Source organism: Neopelma chrysocephalum, unplaced genomic scaffold, assembly GCF_003984885.1.
Source record: "Neopelma chrysocephalum unplaced genomic scaffold, ASM398488v2 Primary Assembly neopelma1_87, whole genome shotgun sequence".
NCBI lineage: Eukaryota > Metazoa > Chordata > Aves > Passeriformes > Pipridae > Neopelma > Neopelma chrysocephalum.
This window is the reverse complement of record NW_020897749.1, coordinates 2326583-2353986: the sequence shown is the minus strand read 5'-3', so window position 1 is coordinate 2353986 and position 27404 is coordinate 2326583. Positions and strand designations below refer to the sequence as shown.

Sequence of the window (27404 nt, the reverse complement as noted above, 5' to 3'; positions counted from 1 at the left end):
CAACAAGTACTACTGCTTCTTTTCCGGTCTCCAGAGATATGTTTATATTTTGCAGGAGCACTGATTGGGTCAAGCCCCAAGGGTCACCACCCCCTGGGGGTTACCACTTTCTTAGTTTCAGGGGGAAAACTTGGCTCAAACCACTACACTCCACCTCAGTGGAAAAATCCATATAAAGGCCACAGGAACTAATGGGACCATTAAAACATTTACATTTGAACACATGCTGCACCTTTTGCTCAGGTAGTACCTTTGGAATCTGTCCTATCCAGGAGTTTTTGCATCATGCTGAGGACACCAGGACAATAGATTTTCACAAACACAGCAGTAAAGAACCCTCAGCACGTATCCAAGGCTTTGAATCATTAGAAAAAGATCTATTATGGTGCTAGTCATACAGTTATTATATTGAATTTAATTTTAAGATTTATAAGCAGGGAATACAAAAAAAGCAGCTTTTTGATTTTGTTAGCTTCAAGAGATCATATAGTTAATGATATACAGCAGCTAAACTAATATATATCAGGAAAAATGTTGGAGTTCAAATGAGGTTACTACAGGAATGCCACAAGAGCATTACAGTCTGTTTTGCTCAATTTATATAAAAGTGAGAGGTGAGTTCCTAAAACATGTGGATAACAAAACACAGAATGAAGATGGATCAACAGGAAAAAAAAACTACAATAAAACTCGGAAAATTCTGGAAAAGCTATCAGTAATGACTTATGCTATTTGGTGTAGAGAAGTGTAAACAACAAGCCCAGGGCCAAAAAGAGAAAGGAAAAAAAGGACAATCTATGATACACTCTCTGCAGCATTATGCTCCACAACACTGAACAAACAGATGTTCTCAGGAAGTATTGCATAAAGTTTCAAACCTTTTCAGGATACTGTTCAGTGAGTGAAAACACGTACTGAATTATGGACAACATCACAGATAAAACAGAAGAAATTTCTCTGCAGTATTATTATCTCAGAACTGTACTTGGGTATTTTGTAAAGCCCTTGTCCCTTTCACTAGAACTAAAAACTTGTGAAGGAAACCACTGGAATGCAGAGAATCAAAAGAAGTTTCCATTCAAATAGGTAAGAGAATTTAGGTCTTACTTAGGAAAAAAACCTGAAAAGAGAAAAAATAAATGGTGAAATTATTTGAGCAAGTTATCCCAAATGGCATGGGAATATTGGGTTTCTATGAATTTTCTGATCTTCCGTAGGATTTCCCTACAGATACCAAGCCCTTCACACTGCTACACAATATTCTTGGCTGCATAACCTTCATACAGAAGTCTGGTACATTAATTGAGGGTTTTAATTACCTTTCTACCTTCTCTCTCTCTCTCTCTCTTTTTTTTTTTAATTCTTTCTTCTGTTTAAGCAATTATAACTTGAAGTTTTATGGGTCTTTCCTAATATTCATTAGTTCTGTGACTGCTAATGATTGCTCTTCCAGCTGTGTTCATCACTAGTGCCAGACTAGGACTACTCCCACTAATTTCAGACCAGCAAAAACATTTTCTATTCCATAAGATGAAGCACACAAAGCTCTAGATTGTCGTTTCACACCCTTTTTGGTCAGTCTAAATCATCAGGACATACAAACTGTTGCCTTTCTGCTTGTTTATATTTTAGGTTGCTAAGTTGCATTCCTGAAAAATTCCTTTAATTTCAGGTATCAGCTAGCATAGTAGCAAAACAGATGATTTTGCTTTTAATATTTCTCTTTTTCATGTGTACCTTTACATGGCACCGGCTGTGATTTTTAGGCAATGTTTACTAATGAGGAGCCCACTTCATACTTGTAGGACTCCTGGAGTAGAACACACTGCATATCTGTTTTAGAAAAACATAATTTACCAGAGTTTATTAATCTAATTTTTGGAAAAATAGTAACTGTACCAAAATCAACAGCAACCTTTATTATGGAACGTTATAGTTTCCTGACATGAATTTTTAGACTACCGTGGCAGAACAGGAATTTTTACACAACTCATTCCCTTCACATGCTGAGCTCCTCAAATGGAAAGCAGAGAAATTCTCAAGAAACATAAAAGAGCAACTTCACGGGGAAAAAAAAGTAATTAAATACGCAAAATTATCACCAGATGGGAGAGAAGTCGGTAAATCCAAATGACAGCTTGATGGTGGACAAATTCATAGCAAAAAAAAAAAGAGAGCTGAGCAATTTCAGAGACATTTCTGATAGTTTGAGCGTGAACTTCAATGAAGTCATGTGGAAGGTGGATGATGCATCTGCACATCGCTGACTGTGCACTGCTAAGCCTTTTTCAGGTGGGACAGGCAGTAAATGTCAGTTGTGTTATACAACAGCCTTATTCAGGACGTGCTTTAACAACATTCTCCCCTAACAAATGGTCACTGAGACAGCACTTAGAAAGGGAAGCTCTTCTTAAAACATTGCAGAGTAATATCTGGTCTGCCAACACAACAGTCAAACAACAGAATTGTGCTGTCCAGTGTTCAAATGATGATGCCTCGTGCACCTAAGAATGCAAGTGCTAAACAATTAAAAACAGAAGTAAATTTTCCATATCAATTATTTCTTTCTCAAAAAAACCAAAAATGTACTTAGGCCAATTCTTTTGGGGCATAGGCCTATATAGACTGAGAGTATCACCAGCAAAGTACAGAACGACTCAATTGCTCACTTGTGGGTTATTTATTGTTTCCTATTCAATAAATATTTATTAATATTATTTGATACTAAATTAACAAATTAAAATATCACAAATGTAAATCTATTACTCTAGTGTATGGAAAGTTTATAAATCTTAACTTATCAGTAGAAATTACATAATACACTGAGATCAATATATTTTAAGACAATTACTTTACTACCGTGTGAGCAATTTCACACCAAAATTCACTCTTTTGGAAATTTAAAAAGTGTAAAGAAACAGAGCTATACATGCATTAAAAGTTTAGATTTTCTTCAGGAAAAATCTGTATTTTCTTCAGCAAAAGGAAAAAGCATTCCCCATCTTGACTTATAAAAAATATTCTTAAAATTAAAATCTTTGAAGATTTTGTTCTATTGTTGATTTAATGAACTTAGCTGGGTTTGATAGAAAAGACTCAGGGCTTATTAACCCATCCACTAAGTGGACTCAAGTGTGTGGGTCGTGTATCTGAGAAAGAGGTTGGAAAAACAATATTAATGGTGTTCTGAGGGTCACCCAACCAAGCCAATATTTTCTGCTTCTACAAATCCTGTGGAAGGATTGATTATCTCCCCCTTGTATGACGTGCCAAAAACTGTTAAAGACACAAAATATCAAAACATTTGAATTTCAAGAAACTCAGGGAATTAGTCTCTTTTACTTCTCTTTTTTTTTCATCATCCATAAACCAGTGTGGACTACCATGGACCTCAGGGAGTATAATCCTGTACAATTAGTTTTAAAATGGTAACATTCTTGTGGTGAATGTCTGTAAGCACAGAATATGTCTCCACCTTTGCTACACCACACTTCTGATCCATAGAGCCAGACAAGTAGACTATGAAAACACTACAAAATGAAAATGAAGACTGAGAAAGAGCCATTTCATGGTTATATTTGGAAGTGCAAATCATGGTCTTCGAAGACAAACAAAACACTTATATTGGCACAATTCAAAGTGTCAGATACTTGATTTCCACATGATATGACATAATAAAAATTGTAAATCTTCAGCCTTACTCATGGCTGTTACCAACAGTGAATGACTAATAATAACAACAACCACAATCTCAAGTAAACTTTAAAAATGTTAATTTATGTAGTACAGATAAATGTGTTGGCCAAATGTAAATCAATTTTTGCATGGCATCAATCAAAGACCTAGTGCTCACTGGAACTTGCAATGTTTTGTCTGGGTCCCTTATCAAAATACTGTCAAAAGGCTTGTCATAGAAACCTTATATATTGTTATCAAATTAGACTGTCTAACCTCTCAAAGGCATAGTGGAGTCCAGCAGTCACAGGCTAGAGAGGATAAAGAGATTCCTTTAACAGTATGAACTGCAAAACCTCACACAGCAAACATTCCCCTAAAATCCCTGGAGAAAGCCAAAACATACTAGTGAGCATAGCTCTTATAAGGTCAGGTTAAAAACCCTGGAAACTCCTTTGCCTTTCTAATTTTGTTACTGTTCTCAGTGTAAAAGATTAATGAGGGCTGTACTTACAGTAAAGCTGCTGGATGTGACAACCACCACAAATATTTAAATCAAAAGTTATATTTCAGTAAATATACTGCAGTGAAGGCCAGAAAATTTGTGAACATGCTTGGAAAGAAAACTGGACCCAGCAGCTACAGGAAAATACAGTTGCTTAGCAGTTGTCCCAGATTGTTCTAGTACCTTTACTTAGAGTGACTTTTGGTTCATCTTGAAACAATTAATGTTTTGGTCTTGACCTACTACTGTATTTTATTGGTCAACTATAAAGAAATTTAAAGACAATGGTTACACCCATCAACCTCTTGTTGTGTATGGAGGAAAAATCCATCGTTCAAACTGTCAACTGCTATGACTATTGTACAGTGAAAAGTCTGAAATGTTCAACAATGATTGTCTGCATGATCACCTTGGCTTCCAAACTAGTTGCATAGGAATTTTCTGGTAATGAAATCCCTCTGAATTCTCTGCTTGTAACAACACTGTCCAGGAGCAGCACCTGATCTGCTTCCTTCTGCAAACATACATGCACAAATCACATCACAGTAACATATTAGGCTCATTCCTAGGGGAAGATCCCTCTTGAAATTGATTACACAAGATTAAAAATCTGCATCAAGGTGTGGGGACAGAAACCAAGTTATCAAACAGGCAAGAAGCTGTAAATTTTCTTCAGCAGTACTGGACCACATTCAACTACACCTGAACAAGGCATAAGAAAACTACATAATCTTTTCTATAAATGAAGAGAGAAGAACACAACGTATTCCAACTACTCCAAGCTTCAAATCATCTCATATATACACACAATGAGCAACCTCAGAGCACGTTTGTAGGAGACACAAAAGGAGTTGTATCACATCTTCCCAGATTCTCATGAGTCATTTAGTAATCCTAGTTCCCATTTACAATCCATCATCACTTTCAGAAATGTTGAATGTGAAACAATTATAGAAAAAAAAAAAGAGAGAATCTCTACTCCACAAATTGAATCTTCATTAAATACCTCAATTAATAAAGATTTTTTTATGTGTTTCATAATGTTAAATTAATATTCAGGTTTGATATAATGAAGCATTTTTGTATATCAAGACACGTTTTGAAGTATGAGTATTAGGAAAGTATCTTTTGTTACCTTATATTTTCTTCATATAACAGATGCCTGAACAGAATGCAGGAACGGAACTTAAATAATGTTTCCTATTTTTTTCTCTTCAACTTACCTTTTATATAGTAAATAGTTATTGTATACTGTTAAAGTGAAATATTGAAATTATTTAATTAACCTTTTTTGACCTCTGTAAAATGCAAAAGCTATAAATATGAAGCAAATCAAATTGAGTTCTGCTGTAGGCAAGAGACCAGCCTCCAGTGGATTGCCTGTTGCTCAGATAGCATTTGTTAATTTTAGTCTTTATATTTTCACAGGAAAACTAAGGGTACACTTGCAGTATAGTTGTATTTAGGGATTTTCTGTAGTTTGGTACTGTAAAAAATCATTCTGATTTTAAGATATGAGACAAAACTTAAACCAATTAATTGAAGAATCTCTGTTGCAAGTGAAAATTTTTGGACAACTGAGACCCAGAAAAACAATTTCTAAAATGACATTTAGTATGTGTCCCTGCTTAACACTATTTCCATAAGGAGCCCCTACCAAGGGCTGAATTTCGGCTCATTCCAATCTCAACGTCTGTCACTTAAAAAACTACTGACAATAGGCTACAACACAGTCCTGATATTAAGAAAAAATCTCAGGAAATAATTTAGACCCATAAGAACCAAAAATCTTTCTTTTTGTGTCACTATTTTAAAGTGCTGTTACTACCATCTTTTAACAACTGAAGTATTAATGGCAACCAAATGCACTTGCCACAAACTAATTTTGTGATAATCAGAGAACTTAGATTTAACAAGTACAAGCACCTTGAAAACCTTTTTATAGTTTATTGTATTCCTCTGTCACAAATATTTTCATTTATAACTGTTGCATCTCACTGCTATAGAAATTTGAATTCTGGATTCTAATCCGTTAAATCTTCTACTTTATGATTTTTATGGGAAAACAAACAATGCACCCCCTTATGGCTGCAGGCAGTGCAACATATACTTTCTTTTATCCTTATTTCCATTTTTACCCAGAAGCAAACTGTTTGACTTGATCAAAGAATATCACAATGGCAAGTGATATAATGGAACACTTTACTACCTCACTATATTTCGATTGCATTAAAAAATATGCCATGTTCACTTAATATGTTGTGTTCATTAAACAACATATTAACAGGGCTTGTTATGCTGCAGGTCTAGAATGTCACTTAATAAAAATAAATCTAGCTAACTTATAAATGTTTGTATTCCACGGATTTCTGTGATTCAAATACATTCCAATATGATCACAAATAACAGCGTTCTGCTTAAAAAAGAATTAGAAGGTTTACATGCCAAATAATGCAGTGATCACAGTAACAAACACTTCTCACCTGCTCTGAAACTGGTACAGTTCAACAGACAATGACAAGTTGTACTTTGTGTAATTATTTGTTTTGTTTCTTTCCTAATATACTTCCACCATTTTTCTTCAAAGGAGGGGTGAAGTCAGTTCCATATTTGGAGCCAGTAACAAGTTGCAATGTAAGTCATTATTTATCTTAGTAGTCGTAACATCTATGTTCATTTGTGATTTATTACCTTAATCCACGAGATTCACACTCTTCAGGGTAAAAAAAAAAAATCCTGAAACTATCACTGACTTCATTTGTGATGATTACGTTTCTGAGATATAACAGATTTAAAAGTGTTAGGCAAATATTTCAAAAGAGTAACTAAATCAAAGCTAATAAGCTAATAAAAAAAAAAATTCTAATATGTGACCAAATAGATACACAAAGCCGTATTAACATCACTAAAATTGAAAAATCAAGGACTTGAGAAATGCCAGGATTCAGAATTGCCTATGCAACCTTAATTTGTCCTCGTTCTGCAGATACATTATAATGAAGTATTTAATTAAGATTAATGTCAAAGGTAACCACTAATTCCAAGTGGCCAATTTTCATTACACAGCTCTGCGTGTTCTTAGTCCAGTTCACACCGGCTTTAGGATGTCTGCAGTACTTCACATTTCTGCAGATAAGACTCTTTGGTATGAAGTTGAGAACTGAGAAAATGAGCATTAATATCAATTTATTAGCACTGTAAAAACGTTGGTTGACTTACCTAACATCACAGAGGAACTCTGTGGCATAGTGGAACATAATCCAACTCTCAAAGGCAGCGTTCAGTTACTCTAAGACTGTCTTTTCTTCATTTAGACCTCTGTCACATTGTTTACATATTTTCCATTTTTTTTCTCAGTTAATGAATTAGAGATTCTATCTATCAAAATCTTCCTTCTCTCCAAAACCAAGAATCATGCCCAGAGCTTCTCCTTGGGCTGTATAGGACCAAGGCTTTGTGTTAGGAGGGGTGGAACAGGCTGATGGATGGACAAGGCATGGAAGAAAACATAGGGAAGACCTGTCATGCAGTTATACTTCATCATATAAAAATGCAAAAGCAACACAAAGATTGTATAAGTAATAAGTTCATTTCTTTCATTATGAACATCTCCTAACTGTAAGATACTTACATACAGTAGATGTATGTATTTCCCTAAAATTTATGAAAGTGAATGAAGTGGAAAAAATGTTATTGCATTGCTATCCACAGACATCACCAGAAGGCTTAGTGTCTTCAAATCCACTTGACACCTCTTCTTTTGAGCTCATCAGTTAGGGAGCAGTATAGTAAATTACTATTTCCTAAAGGAAAGAGTAACCTCATGTATACTTTATGAAGGATCTCAGGTATTTACTAAAAGCAGATGCATTATGAGAATGAGATACGATGAGTTTCAGGTCCTGTAAAGAAATTTGGGTACCAACATTTCTTCTTTTTGTTTAAAGTCTGAAATTTTGTTATTTTGCTAGTTCTGTCTCATCCACCAGTAGTTACTTTTATAATTCCCCTTCCCATTCCTCTGACTTCTCAGCTCATGATGTATAAGTTTTCCTACTTAAATCTTGATTTTCTCTTTCATGCTTCGTGTCTTTTTTTGTCTGCTCTCATCTGTTTTTACTGTTGAACTGTCTTTTCTGGTTCTTCATCACCACACAGTTTCCCTTTGTTACCTCTTTTCTAGTATTGACTCGTGCTCCCCATCCTGTGGCTCCTCAGTCCAGTTTCTGTGCTCAAGGATTCTCAGTTCCTCTTTGAAGCTTTACTCTTTTTTCAGATTATCCTATGCTTCATATTTCCCAAATCTTCTTCTGCTTGTCCTAAATTTATTGCCTGGGTGATCACACACTTCTTTCCTCCTGGGGTCTCAACAGCATGTTTTCATTGCTTTGCTTTTCCTTACTAAAGATTTATGTTCCCCCACATTTCAACCTCTGTGTTATTCCAGCCTTTTCATCCATTCAACCTGTAGTCCTATTTTTACCCCAACCTTCCATCACACCTGTATTTCTCTTTAGCTAGTCTCCCAATATAATTTGACTAAATATATTTTGCCTTCCTCCCTTATAGATTTTTCCTCTCTCTCTCTTCTTTTTTTTTTTTTTGTCACATGACATCCCTTTGATTCTGCCTCATGTCAGCAACTAAAAAACAGCACAAACCTCTGAAACAAAGACCTGGATCTATTTCCCACTTCTTGGGAACTCTTATGCCTTGGACTGATTTTCATAGAGACAGCGAGAGAAATATTCTTGTCAGAAAGGTCCTATCAATTCTTAGGACCTTGTTTTAAACCATGGAGGTGCTAGAAAAAATTATTTTAGGAGTCTTTAGTATTGGCAAACCAATGTATTTGTTCAATTTTTTGAGTCTTACTCTGGATTATCTAAAACACTTCGAATTGTATTTGAAAATATTTTCAGTACAAGATATGAAAATCTTGGTCTGAAAAAACCCAAATGTTGGATCTAAATGTTTAGAGCCTCCTTAAAAATTACCAGAACATGTAAAATAACCATTGCAAATGTTCTGATGTCAGTAATTGAAGCTGCTCTTAAGAAAGTAAAATGGATTACACGATGTTCTACAGAATGAACAATTTCCTTCTTACCGAGTTTTTGAATGTTTATTGCCTCAGCTGAGTGCAAGAGAGTTTTTTAAAAACATAATTTTTGCACAAGTAATAAAATGCAAAGCAATTAAAAACTGCAAACCATCAGAAATAACAAAACTGGATAATTGGATAAATACATATTTTGAAGATGTTAATAGATAATTGGGTAAATATATATTTCAAAGATGCTACCTAGGATGTATTCTAAACTGTGTGCTAACATGTTCAAGCATATTTAAAACACAATTGGTCACTGTTTAATTTCATGCATTAATATGTCTTTTATGGCCAACCGTAACAATCATTATATAGAATCATAGAATATCCTGAGCTGGAAGGGCCCCACAAGGATTATCAAGTCCAGCTCCTGGCCCTGTGCAGGACAGACCCAAGAATCACAAAATGTGCCTGAGAACATTGTCCAAATGCTTCTTGAACTCTGGAAGGATATAACTACAAGTTTATCATCTGGGGTAGGTAACTTAAATGTTTCTTCAAGTGGTTGCTTCTTAGTTAACAGTTAGAAGGCCTAGGACAGCACACACTTCTGCTAATTATCCATCATTCCAGGAGGAGGGAGACCGAACTAGAGTGTATGGAGAATTATGTTACCAGCACCACTTTTTTCCATGTCTTCATTCCACAAATTATATGGATGAGAGGTCAGGTAATGAATAAGGTAATTCTGCTTCCACTCACCATTGGTAATTCTCTCCTGCAATTATATTCGCCAACTCAAAATGTAGATTAGGGATTTTTCAATGATAATGATACCAATGAGGTTTGACCTTGGTTTATTTTGCATTGGTATTGCATTGGCAGTTTTTTTGTTTTACAGACTTTTTTCTCCTCCCAAAGTCTGTGAAATATCACACATTTATAATTGCTTTATAAATGGGACTTCATCCCACACATATTTTATATGTAGTATTTGCAGCATGCCATTCCTTTTACTTGTTTCATCTTACTAACTAACACAGAAGAAAATTTCACTGAATTCATAATATTGCTCTGGAACTGATAGAGATACATACTGTAAATTTACACACCAATATGTTTTATGGAAATGAACACATTTCTTCTCGGCAGCATATTTTCAAACTTCAATTGCTCTTTACAGAAGCCAATTTTTTTCCAAACAACAAAAAAAAAAAGTGCAATGCGTTTCATGTCTATATATTTTTATTCATGCCAATATATTTTCACAGTTGGATAGATTTAACTAAATTAGTAGTTACAGTATTTGTTCAAACCAATGCATTTTTGCTGGCATCTGGTAAGTAAATGTCATATGGGTTTTATTTTTTTTTAAGTAATCAGCTTTAACCAAACCCACATCATTTAAAACAACACCAACTCACCTCCACCACTCAGAATTTCTCACCCAAACCAAACAAAACCCCGACTCTCCTCTTCCAGCTGCTGAAGGATGGTAAAGGGTGACGTAAAAGGCAAATACACAGACTTCAGTCCATGAACATCTGCCCTTCTGGTTTCCACACAGGTCAGTAATGGTGCACTGGGCAGGGAAATCCCCTTTTTGTGATCACACTGTGTTGCCTTCTGGAGAGGGACTCTCCACATGAGGGATGCTCTGCTGCCACTTTCAGGGACAGGGGGGCAAATATAAGCATTAAAGACTTATTTTAAGGACTGCTGCAAAAGGCGGCTGTTACCCAACCAGATAATTCCTCAAGAGTAGGTGGCAGCTGTAGTGAGGTTTTCTCACAGGATTTTTTTATTGAGCCACATAAACAAATCTCACTTTTCAAATTACTATTTTAAATGTGCTTGTGAGTGTTTAGCAGTTTTGCAGCTCAGGATGGAATCTGTCTCTAACTTCTGTCACTGCCAGCTTGCCTTCTCCATACCTTACTTCCTCTGGGGCTTCTTTGTTGTTGTTGGAACTCTGCAGCCATATTTTGACTACTTCTTCACTACCCTCTAGATTACACGAAATTTACTTTAAAGTATGTATTATAGAACACAGCACAGAGTAAGTGTTTCTAGAGTTACGTTTCTCAGCTTATAATATTGGAAGGTTCTCTCTCCTTAAATCATCTCTACATCTTCCACCATTTGCTGAATTCGACAAAGCCACAATATTTTGCCAAGCAAATAAGCTTTCCTTGGGCATCATTTCCTCTCCCTAATCATAGAAGACTGATGCTATCACGGAGCATAATTAAAAACATGTTTATCCCTTCAGATTTTCCTTGTCTTTCAAAGTAAACTCTAAGGGTAGATTGGCCCAATGCAATACAGATGGCTCCTTCCAGAGGAGGTGAAGTTTAGCTTTTCAGAGAGAACCCCAAAGTCTTGTTTATCAGCAGTAAAAAAGTGTGCAAGAAAATAAACCGATCATGTAGTGGACCCAGACATGAAGTGATTTGTACTATACACCAATACCTGTGAAATCTGTGACATCTGAAAAAGGATGAAGAAGAAATAATTGGGAGGGAACGACTAAGAAAGCTGGTTGCTCTGCTAGAGGAAGTTTGTCAGTTCAGTTTGAGTGAACAAGAAAAAAACTGTCAGGTAGGAGAAGGTAATGTAGGATCTATTCTGAAAGTGTATGGGAAGTTGGGCAACTTTTATTTATTGATTCAGTGAGAGGAAATACTTGAGGATCCTTTCTAAATCATGCTTGGGAATTAAATTCTTTTGCTTTGCTTAACAATAGGAATATTTGTACATATCACCTTGATAAATAACAGAATAATGCAGAAGAATATTTTTCTGGTTCTGATAAGATGTTTACCCTCTGCATCTGATTTTCATTGTTCTCTTGTGTTAATATTTTAGAGTTTTACTCTTTGCTTCGTTCTGAAGTGTATTTCCTGAAGAGTCCCTGTTGCCTTTTTAGTCAGGAAGTAATGATGCTTCTGGCCATGCTGTGTGTGAGCTCCAACTCCACAGACCAATTACAAAGTTCTGCTTATGTTTGGTGTCAGCTGCCACTGGATGTCACAAGATGCGACACTATGCCTACCTAAACTGTCAACTTAGCACTGCTAAGTTGATCAGAAGAAGTATGACATCATGTCTGGCACGATTCTAATGGTTGTAATCATAAATTTTTCAGATATGTAGTTAGTCAGATAAACCACAGGGTTTTGTTGCGAATCTTTTCTCTTTTTGAAAAAAGGTCAGTTCAGCACAAGACCTTTTGGTACTCCTCTGCACTGCAGTGCTTGGTGGGGCTTTATTGAACCCCAAGTGTAATTTTCTAATGTTTAGTAAATATTTCTGCTGTGTGATGCAGAGGAATAACGCTAACCTCCCCTCCCCACTCCGCTCCCTGTGAACCACTTTCCCATCAACATGTTGCCAACTCATTTTGGAAACACTTGAGCCAGAAAATAAGGGTGAGTACCAGTGTTTTTGGTTATGCTTCTGACACGGGGTGTGGTGCAATGTCCATATTACTGGATTCTGGGAAGAAAATGTCAGCTGGTGTCTCTAAACATGCAGATCAGCTTTTCCAAGTGTACTACTGTGGCAAAGACTTGGAACCCCCCGTGATGTACAGACAGGCATTTCATTCCTACACTTGCCAGGGGACCTCTTTTTACACCTTTTAATCACTAAGCTGGGAAGACACTTGTATCTTTCTTATAATGTTTCCTGGAACAAGGCTACAATCAAAAGTACCTCTTGTCGAAAGTACAGAGCTGTCAGTTGTCATAATTAATGCAAAAGCACTTCAGGATGGATTATAGTCCTGCCTTAGTGAAGGATTTAAGTTGCTTATTTTGTAGGAATTGCTTTTTTAATTTCCTCTCCCAACCAAAAAAGGAAAAAAAAAAAGCATTTGTTGACATTTATAGTGCTGCCTTAAAAATGATGACTTGATCCTTTTTGTAAAACTTCTACAATATTTTGATAATCATTCCCCAATCATTACTGCTGTACCTGCACTTTACTCTGAGTACAGTTGTAAAACCTTTGGCTATTGCGTATTTTTTCAGTATCAATAAAAAAAAAAGGAGGTAAGACAAGTATCATCCAATCTACTCATCCATTAGAGACAGACTTCAAATCTTCCCTTCCTAGGGGACGTTCTAGTGCAACATCTTTGATTGTGTTCATGTAACCTACCAAAGGCATGGAGATGTATGTGATGTTCCTTTGATACAAAAGCATTCGAATGACAGAACATAAAAATGTAATTCTGTAATTTGATTCTATATTTTATGTGAGCTTCTTTTGGAGATAGGAGGAACTCAATATAAAACCTGATGCAGCCTCAACTGTTGCCAGGTATTATCACCACTTGCTAATGGACAAAGTGGAAGATACGAATACAGAATACATAACTTCCCAGATCCCACCCTAGTGCAAGCTCTTTGAGGCAAAGTTGACAACTGATTGCACTTCCTTGATGATCTGAGACCATGGACCCTTCGAAGAAATGAGCTTTTAAAGGGCTTCCCTCTCTCGCAGGAAAGACTGTTTCACCACTTATTTAAGTAAAGCTCTTTGGATTCAAAGACTGGCGGGAATACAGAGAGCTACTGTGGGAAACACACAGTAAAAACCTCAACAGAAAAGGAATGGAACCAGAACTGGAGAAACACCTGACCACTACAGGCATTTGGGTACACGGGAATCCTGCATTCTCCCAGATAAGGCAGCACAATTCCTCCACAGGACGTTCACAGGCAGATCCTTTAGAGCTGAACACCAATCACACGAACATGGAGTGGGTGCCTGCCCTCTTGGGTTCCTCACCACATTCAGAGCCTTATCTATTAGACCACAAGCGCTTTAGGACCAGGAAATGCTCCCAACCCTCCCAGGAAACCCTCCAAACGAAGAACTTTCTCCAAGCCGTTCACAGTCCGGGCAACACCGCGAAAAGTCCAGGACGCTCTTTTATTGCCATTGTTCGGGGGCCTTACAGGCGGAGCCGCGGGAAAGGCGCCTGCACAGGAATTCCGGTGTTCCGAGGAATCCGGAGACCCATCCTTTTACCAGCTGTTTTCGGAGGGGGGCGGGAGGAGACGCAGAGGACAGAGAAGGGTCTTCACTCCCCGCAGCGAGGGGCCGCTCGGAGCCGGCACTGCCCGTCCCGCACCCGCCGGGGCCGCCCCGGCTCTGCCGCCGCTTCAGGACCGGCCCTGGACAGCGCCCGCCGCCGGCCACGCCCCCACGCGCCGCTCTCCCCGCCCATTGGCTGCAGCGGGGCCGCGCGGCCGCCGCCCCTCGCGATTGGCCCGAGCCGGCCGCCACTCAGCGGGCTTGGCGCAGAGGAACGCCCGTTCGCTTTGTAACGCGCCGCATCATTGGCCGCGCTGCCGATGTCGGGCGCCGGCTGTTGGGCGGCCGCGCACGCCACTCACGCGCCCACCTGAGGGGCGGGGCCGCACGAGCGGGGGCGTGGCCAAGGGCGCAGTGGAGGCGTGGCCGCGGCGCGGGGAGGGCCGGGGCGTGGCGCTGGGGGCGTGGTTGAGGGGGCGTGGTTTCCCCGGAAAGAGGCGGGGCGTGCGCGGTGGGCGGGGCCGGGCCGGGGGAGCCCGGCGAGCCCAGAGTGCCCTTGTGTGTCGCGCCGGGAAGCGGCGGGAGCGGAGCCGAGTCCCTGCGCATCCCACCCCTCCTCTCCCCTCCTCCCGCCAGCGGGACGGGACGAGACGGGACAGCACAGGAGAAGCGAGCGGAGGGACGGACGGACGCGCCGGCAGGGGCGAGGGGAGCCGGCGGGGGCACCTGGCACCGCTCCGCGGTGGGAACCTGAACCTGCCCAGCAGCGCCGGAGCCAGCGGAGAGAGCCGCTCTTTCCTCCTCCTCCTCCTCCCTCCCCAATCCACCCCCGCGACCCTGGTCCTCCTCCTCCTCCTCCTCCTCCTCCTCCTCACCCCACTGGATACAGCGAGGGAGACACTGCGGCGGAGGCGGCGGCGACGGCGGCTCCTGCGGGGGGAAGGAAGCGCCCGGAGAGCGGAGCGGCGGGAGGCTGCGGATCTGCGTGCCTGGCGCCCACCCAGCCCGAGGGGAGCCCCCAGGATGCGGCTGAAGCCCGGCGCGCTCCTGCGCTTCTACAGCCTCTGCGGGATCCTCGTACAAGGTACCGCCTCCTCCCCACCCCTGCCCCACGCGCGGGGAGGGAGGGACGCCGGGGGGGCACCGCCGCGGCCCGGGGCATCCCAGGCTCCCCCCCTGCCCACCGCCCCACTCCTGACCCGCTCCATCCCTCGCTCCTCTCCCGGCTTCCTCCCCTCCCCGGGCTCCTCCAGCCTCCCGCCCGGGTAGCGCTATCCAGCGCTGAAGCGCCGCACGGCTGTTAACCCTTCCTGCCCTTCCAACGTCAGCCTCTTCCCGCCCTCCTTCGCCCTCCGCGCTTCTCCCTCCACCTACACCACCAGCCCCCCCCCCGCCGCCGCCAGTCGCTGGTGGAACCCCCTCATCCCCCTCCGGCTCCCCCGTCCCCTCCTCACCCGCTCTCCCGCCGCAAAACGTGCCCCCGAAAGTGCGGGTGCAGCCGCAGCAGCGGCGTGAGCGCCGCAACAACATCCCGGGGAACGTGCGGGCTCCAGCCGTGCCTCCCTCCCCGGCGGGGGGGGCGGCGGGATCGAGGGGGGGGGGATGGCGCCGGGAGTGCGTGTCTGTGTGCGAGGCATAAGATGTGCACGTAGGGTAATCGGATGAGCCGCGGGTTCAGCAGCCAGATCCCTTCACCATCCTGCTTCAGGCGGCTCATCCTGCGGCTAGTTTGCAGACTGGATGTATATTCCCCCTCTCCCTCCTCCTCTCCGCCGCCGCTCTCTTCCCCTTCGTTCCCGTTATCCGGCCAAGTCGGATGGAGCGGCCGCCGCGCAGGGAAGCCCCCGCGAGGCGCTGCGAGGTGCCTGCGGGAGCTTCCCGAGCCCTCTCCCGCTCTGGGGGGAGCCGAGCCGGGAGCCGAGCCTGCTGCGCTGCCGCCGGGAGCTCGCCCCCTCCATCCCTCCCTCCCTGAGCGGTGTTCGGGATGACGGCGCGGCCCCCCGGCCGCTTTGGGGACCGCACGGTGGGAGGTGACGGCCGGGGGGGCGGCGGCCCCGGGGGTCGGGGAACCACCGCGCAGCAACTCCGCTGGCCGCCGGGGCATCTCCCTGCCCTTCCCCTCGCTCGGCGTGCGGGGCGTTTCGGTGTGGGAGGGAAAAGCGAAGAGTCGATTAAAACTAAGTGGCCTTGTAAGATTTTTTTCCATTTCTTTTTTTTCCTTTTTTTTTTTTTTCGCCTCCGTTGTGCCATCTCACGTCAAGTTTAATATATCTCGCGTTTCACATGGCTGCGTCATGTGTCGGGCGATCTCCGGAGGGAGCTGTGGCTGGAAGCCCGGAGCGGGGGCACAGGCAGCCGCCCGGGTTCCCCGAATCACACGAGCCTGGTACCCCCCACACCCCATATCATCCAGACCCCTCCGGAGTGCCCTCCGCTCCACTTCCCGGGGAAGTTACTGGCCAAGGAGGCGAGAAGGGATGGAAGGGGAAGGGAGTGCTCTGGGCAACTGCGAAGGACGGTTCTGTCGGGCGGATTATTTGTATTCTTTCCCGATGTTTATGGGTTGCCCGGTACGTCACCGCACAAGGAGCCGCTGTGTTGGTGCTATACAGGATTATTTATTGAGGCATGTGCGGCGCGCTGCACCTGGGGGCTGGCTCCTCTCTGCCTTTTGCATTTCCCTGTGAATTGTCAATTCATTGCCCTGCAAAGGAGCGGGGGGTGGGAAGCGTCTGGACTGACTTTCTGTCACCAATAAAATCGGGGCTGCTGCTGGAGGAGGAGGATTTGATCTCTCCTAAGATGCAATCAGCCGCATTCAGCGCAGAGCAGTTTTGAGAGTAAACCAGTGATTAAAAACAGTGATGTCTTTCACTGCAGTTTAGGGAGCGTGCCAGGCAGAATGTAACTCTGTGAACTGCATCAGGTAAAAAACATGTTGCAAGAAACGGGGTGTAATACAAACCTGACTGCGACTGTGTGAAAACAGCCAGATTGGGCCTGTCCTTGCAGATGGGCAAAAGCGATGCTTAACACATTACCCAGCTTGCCCTCCGCGTGTGTAAAACATCTCCCCTCTCTTCGTTTTCTCACACAATTATTTTTTCAGCTCCTGATTAAAACTTCAATCAAAAATACTTAGGCACTTACTCTGTGTACTGCACTTCAGCAGAGAGCTGCTTCAAGGGGATATAAAGAACCTGTAACACTCAGGCGGGAGTGAGAGGAAGTAATTTCTCCTATCCTTTTCTCCTAAGGTAAAGGAGAATGGAGAAGAGGAGTAAATATTTTCCGGAAGACTGTCCTCAATAGCAACTGTACCTGACAGAATATCAAATTCTTTCAGCCCACCTTACAGTGCAACTTCATAAATGTTGTTTTCTCAGTTTCTGCCTTTATTTTGACACAAGTAGCAGTCACAGTTACCATATTAGACACATTTCTTTTTGATAGCTTTATAGCTGCATTTAAAAATAGTTTTTGCTATTGGCTTGATTGACTTGCCCAAACTGTGTTGTGAAGTGGCTCAGTGGATTTGTTAGAATCCTCCAGTTTTCTGCTTGTGGGCCGTGGGAGATGCAGGTTTTTCGTCAGCTCTTTACGTGAATAAGATCTTTGTTCTGAGGATTTGAAGCACTTCTGAACTGTAATTACGGATGGTTTCTGTTGGTGAAACTGAAGCTAATTAAAGACAAGGTGACAAAGAGTCAAGCTGATGTGTGTCCTGTATGGAAGTGTGCCTTTCTGGCACGGTCTGTGGAGAGACTTGCTTAAGAAATCTGTCCTGAGTATTGATGAAGCATCAGCTGAGGGAAGAGGACATAGAATAATTCTTCTCAGCTTGTGCACAGAATAGCATTAGCAGCAAGCAGTCCCTTCAGAAAGGAGGCAAACAAGAAGTAAAAGAGGCCAGTGTCAACTGCTTGCTGTGAAAGGGGAGCGATGGAGGTGGAGGAGGGACTAATAACATGTTGGGCTGAGAAGCAGTTTCTCAGCTGAGTTCGGGTACAATATTAGTCTGCTCTGCCCTCTCCAGCGTTTGCTGTGAAAATAGTAGGATCTCTGGCTGCAGTTGTTCTTAGCTTGTGCTCTGTAATGATTCTGGAGTACTTAACGATGTCCCAAGGGGTTAAGCTGTTATTTATGTTTACAGCCAGCCTTACATTTTTGTTGTATTCTGATTGCTTTTTTGCTTCATGAATTTAGTCTTACTTAGGCAAAATTTAACAGTTGAAGGGGGGCATGTTTTTAGAATAACTCAAGTACATCGTCTGAGCTGTTTTTATGCAACCTGACAAGTAAGCTTGTTGTTGTCAAGAGGTACCACGTGAGAAACTGTAACAATAAAAATAGTTCCGTTGGATTCATAGGGTACAGATACAGGTTAGGATTATCCTAGAATTGTAGGTGCTGTAGCCCCCTGCTGTGTGATAATGCAAATGGCATCTAATGCCTTAATGTGCTCGGCTCCAAGAAGGCATTGGATAGTGCCGGTTGTGGGAGCAAATGATCGACTTCCAAGATTTGCCAACAATGGGCAAACCTTCTAAACGTGGTTTCTTCGTATACTTCAAATGCTCACAACCTGTCTACTAATGAAAATAATGTAGGGATTCTTTAATTTGTCTGAAACTGTGGCCACTGATGCAACAAATCAGTGAAGACAGGTAATTGCTTTCGGGTGAGATTCTTTTTTTCATTAGCCCAGATCTGTTACGGGCAGAATTAAGAAACCCACAAACAAACCCGGACAAATATGCAAATGACTACTTCTGAGATCATGGAAGCTAATCTAAGATGAAGTTAGCATACATTACTCAATATCTTCTGTGTCTAGATTCTGTTTTGAATTTTCAGTTGGGTTTCTGTTAGCAAAATCCAGGCAACCTAACGCTGTGGGCATAGGGGTTGTCTTGACAGCAAAGTGTTCATGTGCTAATACAGTGTACAGTGAGTCAAACACATGCAGTTGTAATTCTGTAAGGTCTGCAAGGGTGTAGACAATTACAGAATAAAAGACAGTAGTTTTAATACAGTCTTTATTTGGAATAACACAAGGTGAAATGTAAAATATATCACTCAACTTGACGGTGTTTTTCTTTATACAACTTCCATCACTCTATCCAAGGCCTGGTAGACTTATTAGCTGCTTGGTTCCCAGGCTAGTTCATATTTTATGGATTCTTTTACTTGATTTCCTCATGCATTTTTATTGATAGTCATCATATAGCAGTTCACATTCAGGTTTAGAACATGAGGTAACTAAACAATCCAGATTCCCATTGATGATGTCACACAGCTTCCCTGAGGAGTACGTGAATAGGGATGACTCACTCACATAATATTTATCACTCTTGCACTCAAAGTATTTATCAAGTTTCTATCATCAAATTAACAGTAAACAGTTTTGAAGTTTCTCGTCAAAGAAGTAACTCCATGGAAATGCTGATCAAGAGAAGAACCTCTGTTGAAACAAATTCATTTTTCTTGTCCACTTTCTTGTTCGTTTTGTTTTTCTTTTTTTTTTTCAATATTATTTCAGAAATGCAAAGCAGTGAATCTCCCTCTGCTTTTAAATTTACTTGTCAGTTGCAATTCCATTATAATGTACTGTAAATGTCTTGAAGTTATAGTTTATTATTATAGAAGCCTTAGTTCTCATAATTAGCTTTCTCATCACTCTGGCCTGATCCTACTATTGACAAAATGTGTTGAATGTGATTACTCTTACACTTTCCACCAAAGAATTAATCTTTTAATATTGCTATGTAAAGTCAAGATTGGATTTTGAAGTGATTTTTTTCTCTTGTGCATCACAAATGGTGATTAAGTAACTGATAACAGCTGTTATGTATGGAATGGACCTGGACATCTGGTAGTTGCCAAGAGAACAGCAGTATGACCAGAGTGTGGTTAGAACAATGTTAGAACAATTATTCCCTCTCCATTTAATATTTAAAAAGTAGAAATAGAAGGTGTCATTGTCCTCTTAATGCCTTCTCCAAGAGAAAGAAGGATTACTTCAATTTGCTTTAATTGAATTAACCAGCAGGCAGAAACTCTTAAAAGTTAGACCCTCTCAAAACAATACAGGGTCTTCTGTAGAGAGAATGTGTATTTTAAAAAGCATGTCAGTGGCATTCTAAAACAAATGTAGAATGGTAAAACTATTAGACACAGTTTAGTATGTGAATCCTCTGGGATTGCATCGATATTAAGTATGATCTTAATGAGCATATCCCTTCTTCCCAAGGAGTTTTTGAGGTGTGTTTGAAAGGAAGAAAGGCAAATATCACATCCAGTGGCGAGGAATACATTGTAAAATCATGATTACTCTCAGGAATTTTCCCTTGAACAATTATCCTTCTACATAATGAAAATATTTCGGAAAGAAATTTTCAAAAAGAAATGCGGGTGTCTTTGCAAGGGTTCTTAATGTCATGGGAGTTTTCTATCTTTTATCTCTGAACCTATTTCAGGGTCTTTTCCCTTCCTTTTATAAATGAAAATTAAAGACAAAGTCCAAATGTTTACAGCTTCTTTTGTGCTAATGCACTCTAAGCTCAGGATGGGTGCTTTGTAGTACCAATACATAAGACTCTACCATAAGGGCATCTTAAAGGGGAGAGGAAGAAGCAGAGAACATTTATTTCAGTGACAAAACACTGGAGGCTGTGTAGAGCATCTTCCAGGGCTCTCTTCTAACACTGGTGTTTTGTGTGTAGGACATTTTAAGGCCCAGAGGATTCAGCGAAGGATGTTGGTGGTCGGTTTTGTTTTCCAGAGACTGGAAGACTCCTCCCTCTCTCTTCCTCTCACAATGTCTGCATACCTGTCATCCTATCTCCTTTCCATAACATCTGTAAATCTGAAAAATAAAATCATACTTGCATCCTTTGCCATCCTTTTTATTTGCAGCATAGAGGGATCTTTATGAGCCTTGTTTACAGGACTGTTTCTGCTGTCTTGAAAAGTTTGGAATTTTTGAGGGAAAGACCATTTCTTCCTAACCATGAATTGAGTTGTATTTACTGCTTTATAGTTTAATCCAATGGCTCCTGGAGAGTGTGAATGCTTTTATAGCTTTCACATTTTAAGTAGCTGCAAATCACTTTTAATATAGTTTTACATTACTATAAATTCATATACATAACTTTTTTTCCTATTTTGTAGTACTCAGTTTAGTTTTCTCCTTTTTTCTTACATAGCTGATAAAGACTATTAAGTGTCCACAGGCAGCTGCTCTTCAATTTCAGAAAAATAATTAGTGTATGGTCTATGTTTCTCAGTTTGAACACCTAAAGCTCCTCCAGAGCTGAAAGATTCCCTGTGTAGGTTTTGTTTACATGGAGATACATCACTGAACTCTACAGCTAATTCTTTGTTCTGTGAATGGAGTTGGCAAGGTCTAGGTTTTTTGTAAAATAGTGTGTATCATCATATATGTAGTATGGTGGTTGTTTAACTAGCTGGATATTTGACATTCCCTCTGTTGTCATCTTTGTGCAAACAGTTTGTTGACTACCTGTCATTTTCTTTGTTGGATGGGAAGGATAACACAAGAGAGAGGCTGTTTTCTTATGCTAGAGATAAAAATACCCTGGTTATATTTTAAACTTCTCATATACCACAGTATTCATCAAACAGTGGTTCTAATCATGGTAATTCAATTACTAAACCTTAGGTTAAGTAACCAGAGTATGCTATTACGTGCAAAAATAATTCGTGACCAGATATGAAAGCGCAGTTACGCCTTTCTGGGTATCATCAATAAATGATCCCCTGCATTATTGCCGCTGCTTCTGGCAGTAGCTGAATAGGCAGCGCAGCTGTACAGGCCTATCTAAGTCTTAAAACTCTGGTTTTTTCAAAGTTCAGCAATGGAAATTCAACAACTGTAACTGACTGACAGCTCTGAAGAGAGTGAGGCCAAATTACTTCACAGCAGCAGTTGTAGTAGGCACAGGCACTTTAGTATTTTCTGTCTGTTCTGATATTTATCCCAAACTGACCTACATCTGCTGGATTAAGAGTGTAACTTGACCTGCTTTTATTCCTGTTATGCTATAAGGCAGGAGGGCTGTGCTGGTTGGTCCTTAACGAGGGGAAAAGCTGTACTAGTTGAAGCAGAAGCAATCAAATCTCTTTTAATTAAAAGACTGTACAAAATATGCTCTAATGTCAATGTCAAACTCATATTTATCCCTTTCAAAGTCTTTTTTTTTTTCTTTCCTGAGTGTTAATGTTTTTTATATGTGAGGCGTAAATCTTGACACGCTACTTGGTGCTTCACTGTGGTACACTGGAGAACAGTGAAGAATTCTCCAAACATTTGCACAGTTAATAAAGAGAAAGTAAAGCTTTATGTGATAAATTAAAACACTTGTGCACACTCCAGATCATCAATTGAAAGAAATTTTTTATGTCTCCAAACATGCAAAAATGTCGAACTGCAGCCATGTGCAAATTGGAAAATAAATGCAGTGACTAGAAATATTATTAAACTGATTACTGATCAAGGGCTAACATAACATAGTATCCCAAATCTGTGACAGGTTGTAAAATGGCATAATATACTGAAACATACTGTAGTATTTCTTTTATATGAAATGTTTTGTTAACATCTAAGATAATAGTAATGGAAATGAGAGAACTTCTTTTCTTTGGAGGAAAGCTTAAACTAGCATGGCCATTTTTAAGTATCATGTGAAATATTTTCTTCATTACAGTAAGCTTGGCATTGCAGTTTTCTCTTAACTTTACCATTTCTTAACTTTTCCATGGCACTATTGATGTCTCCAGGCTTGTATCATGTAGCCTTGTAATGCTATGAAAAATAGGTGAGATTTGGACTAATATGGAGCTATAAGTACCATCTTGTTCAATGATAATTGTGGTTAATGAAAAATTATATCTGTGCAGTGGAAGGGGAATCCCTTCAATTTATAATTAAAACCAGTTGTACCAAAATTAGCAACCCCTAACACTGAGGAGCTTTTCAGAACTTAAATATTAAATCTGACAACTAATAGGACATTGCATATTAAAAGAGAGTGTGTCTCATCTTTTGATATAAAACCAAATTAGCAGTGAAGTAGCTTTGTAGACTGTGCTTCCTTTAAAGGCTGGACTCCTCAGTGTAGCATATCTTAGGGAATGTCTTGACTGCTGTTTATATAAATACAATCAAGATAATGTGTTTTTGAACACAGGCAGTGTATAAGTTATGTGTGGGCTAGCACCTTGACTATTTGCCCAACTTCTTCAGAATATTCTTCTTACCTTATCTGGATTTTTTAATCAAGTATTTGTCAAGTATTTGGCATATTTCTCCTTAGTCAATGTGAAGTTTTATGGTTTACAAACTGCTGGTTAATGCTTCTTTTTGGTATGCAAAATGCAAAATGCATACCGTTCTTAGAGCAAGTAAATCTCATTCACTCTTTAAAGAATGGTCCAAAGCTCACATCATTTCGGTACCTTCTCTACAAAATAAGCTTGAGTTTTTGAATCGGATCAGAGTAAAGTTGTTTTCTGCTTCCTAAGTCATCTTTGTTTTGCAGACTTTAATTCATTATTGCTTTGCTGCATTCTGAATGGTGAATTTTGGAGGTGCTGGGGAAGGCATATAATCAATAGAAATACATGGGCCATTTGTTTTTATTTATGGTAGAGAAAAGCCTCAATGGCCTATAGACTTATTTATGGGACGCTCACGGATGTTTAACACACAAGATTAATGTAATTTGAAAATAGCTTGGAGGATAAGATTGGTTTAAGTGACTAGGTTTTTATATATCTTGTGCAAGCAATAGTTGGGGGGGGAGGGGGAGAACATCCTTGAAAATAATGTGATTGCAGAATTTCCCAAACCATCTTTGGATTTTGAGAAAAGAGTTATATCAGATTTCATACAGATTTGTCTTTGTCTGTTACAAAAGCAAGGGATATTCCTGTTCTACAAAAGCACAGTTTTCTCCTGATCTGATGCAAAATGGAGTAACAGAAAATCTGGATAAAGGAGGTAGTTAAACATGTCCTATTAAGGGATATTCATCATTTACTGTAACATCTGTGTTGCAGGATTTGGAAGTGCAGACGCATTTGTTGTTCATTAGATTTTGTCTATTGCAAACTGAAATATACTGTAAATCACAATAGGAAACCAGAATCTAGTAGCCTTTATCACATAAACTAAACAAATGAAAATTTGCTGTTTAATGAGTTAATATCACAGGCTTATTTTTTCTTTTAATTGGTCTTTAAAAACTCTTACGATTCAAAATTCTTCCAGAAAGTTAACATCTTGAGAAAGAAATTTCAAGATAGGCTGGACACGGATAAATGCAGGGTAATCTCCCTTTAGGCCTTGTCTGCCTAGGATACCTGTCAAGAAAAACAAACTTCTCTTTTTCTTCTGTTTGCTGCTGCAAGGCTTGTGGTGGGGAAACAGCAGTAGCCCTACTCTGTGTGCATGAGGGATTTGCTTTCTTAAGATTGTGAGGATAAAGGCCTCAAATTTGGATCCTGTCTAGTCTGTTGACATTGATGTGTCAATTCTGCAACAAGTGAGCTATGCCACGACAACACATGGATGATACGTAGGTACGTGGATAGATGGAGGGCAGGGAACGTGAGCAATTAATTTTCTCTAGGAATAAAACTTCCCTTCCAGAGTTACCCCAGAAGCCTTTGCTGTGAAAGACAAGGACATGTATGAAGGTTAGGCTGGGACAAACCCCTGTATGACTGCAGGGTTGCAGGATGGAGTGTGCCTTTTCTCCTTTCTCCTGCTATGCCTCTCCACCTCTTCCTCTCCACAGGAAATGAAATGCAACAAGGAAAGATTTTAGGGGAAGTGCATTCTGTAGAAGCTGTGAGAGTACATCCTTCTCCCTACTTTGAGGAGAAAATGACTGAGAGGGATGTGATAGCTGGCTTAGACTTTTTTTTCCTTTTTTCTTTTTTTTTTTTTAATTTTTTAAAATTATTGTTGTTTTTTTCCCACTACTTCTCTGCCTTCCTCAAATGTGCAGGAGGGGAAGCAATGAGATTCAGTCTCTGGCACTGGACCCTGAGCCCTGCCAGGGGCACCAGTTTCAAATGCTTTTTAGTGAGGTAGGCATAAGGCTCTAGTCTCTTCCATCCATTAACAGGCTGACTTTTTTTAGTCAGTACAGCATGGAAGACTTCTTACAGGCATCGGTGAGAAGGGGCAAATTTGAGAGCAGAAAAATACTTCAAAAGCTGCCATATGAAAACCAGGAATCCAGATGAATTTCAGGATGTTGATACAAATGTGCTGCATGAGAGCATTTCAGCGTGGCTGCATTTCATTCTCCTCGTTCTGAGTTAAGATAAATCAATTGGCTGATTTGAACGTTTGATTCAAATGCAGCTAAAACACTTCGTAGGTGCAGTTAACACCCCTTTTCTCTGTAACATTGCAAGACAGGCCATCTCAGTGTAACATTCAGTGCTATCCAGAATACTCACAGTATCAATGTCACTTGTGCTTTATTTCAATTAAGAGGCTTACAGGAAAAATCTAGTGAAATGTATATTAGTATAAGAAATTGGAGCTGACTTACGAATGTCAGTGTCAAGACAGAAGATGACTTCAAAAATACTGTTCCCCTGCTGTTATTTCTTCTTGATGTGAGTGAGACCTGAGGAAATCTAGCATGTCTAGAAAAATAGAATGACTATTCTGCATGTGTAGCGATGTGCTTATCATGTTTAAACACTGGCAGCTGTGCTGGTAAAACTTGGTTAGGAGTAGGTGGTTTCTGGGGCAGGAGTAGATGACTTCTCAGGTGCTGCCGTTGTCTCCTGGTAAACTTCTGGATTGCTCCAGTGCACATTTCTTGTTCTCTAGAAGGGGAATTCCTGACGTGAAAACTTTGAGTCCAACTAGCACCTGAAATATCTGCCCCTTTTCTGAAAGGCTTCTACTGCTTGCAAGAATAGAAAAGTAACTGTGAAACAACTTGCACGAGCTCTAATTAGGTTTTTTAACGTGTCGCTCAGGATGTCTGCTCCATGAATATATTTTTTGTACCTGGAGCACATATGCATACTGTGAAGTGTCAGATTGCTATATGGAGGAATCAGTACAAATACGGTGTTTTGGTCAAATTAGAGAAATGGTCCCACAAGTAGTATTAGGGATGGATGAGAAATCCATCCAGTGTTTATGGTGCCTCACAACAATATTTGTATTGTTACAGGTCTCTAGCATTCTTGTGCTATGCATATGTCATATCAAGTGTTTGCTTTTGGTTTTGGTTTTTTTTTTTTCCCTTCACAGCTCACACTTGTGAAGTATCTACATCAGATGCTTTAATAACTCCTGACAAACTTGTTAGTATTGTTTCCTATGGCAGTGTGACAGATTTCACTGCAGGATACACGGGCATATGTGAATATAGATTACAAAAATAAATCAATGGATGATAATATTTGAAAACTTTTAAATAGAGAACTAGGTGGTGCTGTTCTTTCATCTTTGTTGCTTAGCTGAATTCTTAAGTATGGGCTGAGAACACCAGGCTACTACTTTTCAAAAATGAATTTACCTGTCTTAAATGTTTGAAGAAGTTATTGTTCCAGATTTCTTTGGCAATGCTACTTTGAGAGCTAATAACTGCACAATATAGCACTTTATACTTTATGAAAAGGAACTTTTGCATTGAACAAATGTTTTAGTTTTGTTCAGTATGGTGATGTATACTTCCTTTTATTCTCAGTTTGAATTAATTCAGAATTAATTCAAATAACTTTTTTGACTCTTTACTTGTCTGTATATTATTTGGTCTGGTCAGTTTACCATGTTTAGATGTGTGAACCTTTTTAATCCTATTCTGTTGTTAGTTTCTTGAACACTTTGGGACTAATTTGGTAACAGCACAATGAGATCATCAATAATAGCTGGAAGAAATGTGTTGTAATTGTGTAGTAGCAGTATATAAACCACAATTAATTAAGGAAGAAAACAAATTTATTAAATTTTCTTCCATTTACAGAAAGATATAAATTTTTAATCACTGTCTTGTTTCAATGCCATTAATGCTGCAGTAGGAAATAGTGATGCTAGATTACAATGAACTGCCTGGAATCTGGATAGAT

At 40.3% G+C, this 27404-nt stretch overlaps 1 protein-coding gene across 3 annotated transcripts in view; it reads left to right on the top strand.

Annotated features, from left to right (window-relative positions):
* The first annotated feature begins 14677 nt into the window (after positions 1–14677).
* The window catches only part of CADM2 (cell adhesion molecule 2), a 610241-nt gene continuing 597514 nt past the window's right edge, over positions 14678–27404 (top strand). For 2 of the 3 annotated variants that reach the window (XM_027692565.1, XM_027692563.1), the window contains exon 1: positions 14678–15360. In XM_027692565.1, coding sequence (XP_027548366.1) covers positions 15300–15360 — 61 coding nt within the window. In that variant the 5' untranslated portion in view covers positions 14678–15299. The remainder of the gene's footprint in view (positions 15361–27404) is intronic. The other variant, XM_027692564.1, reaches the window with a different exon arrangement.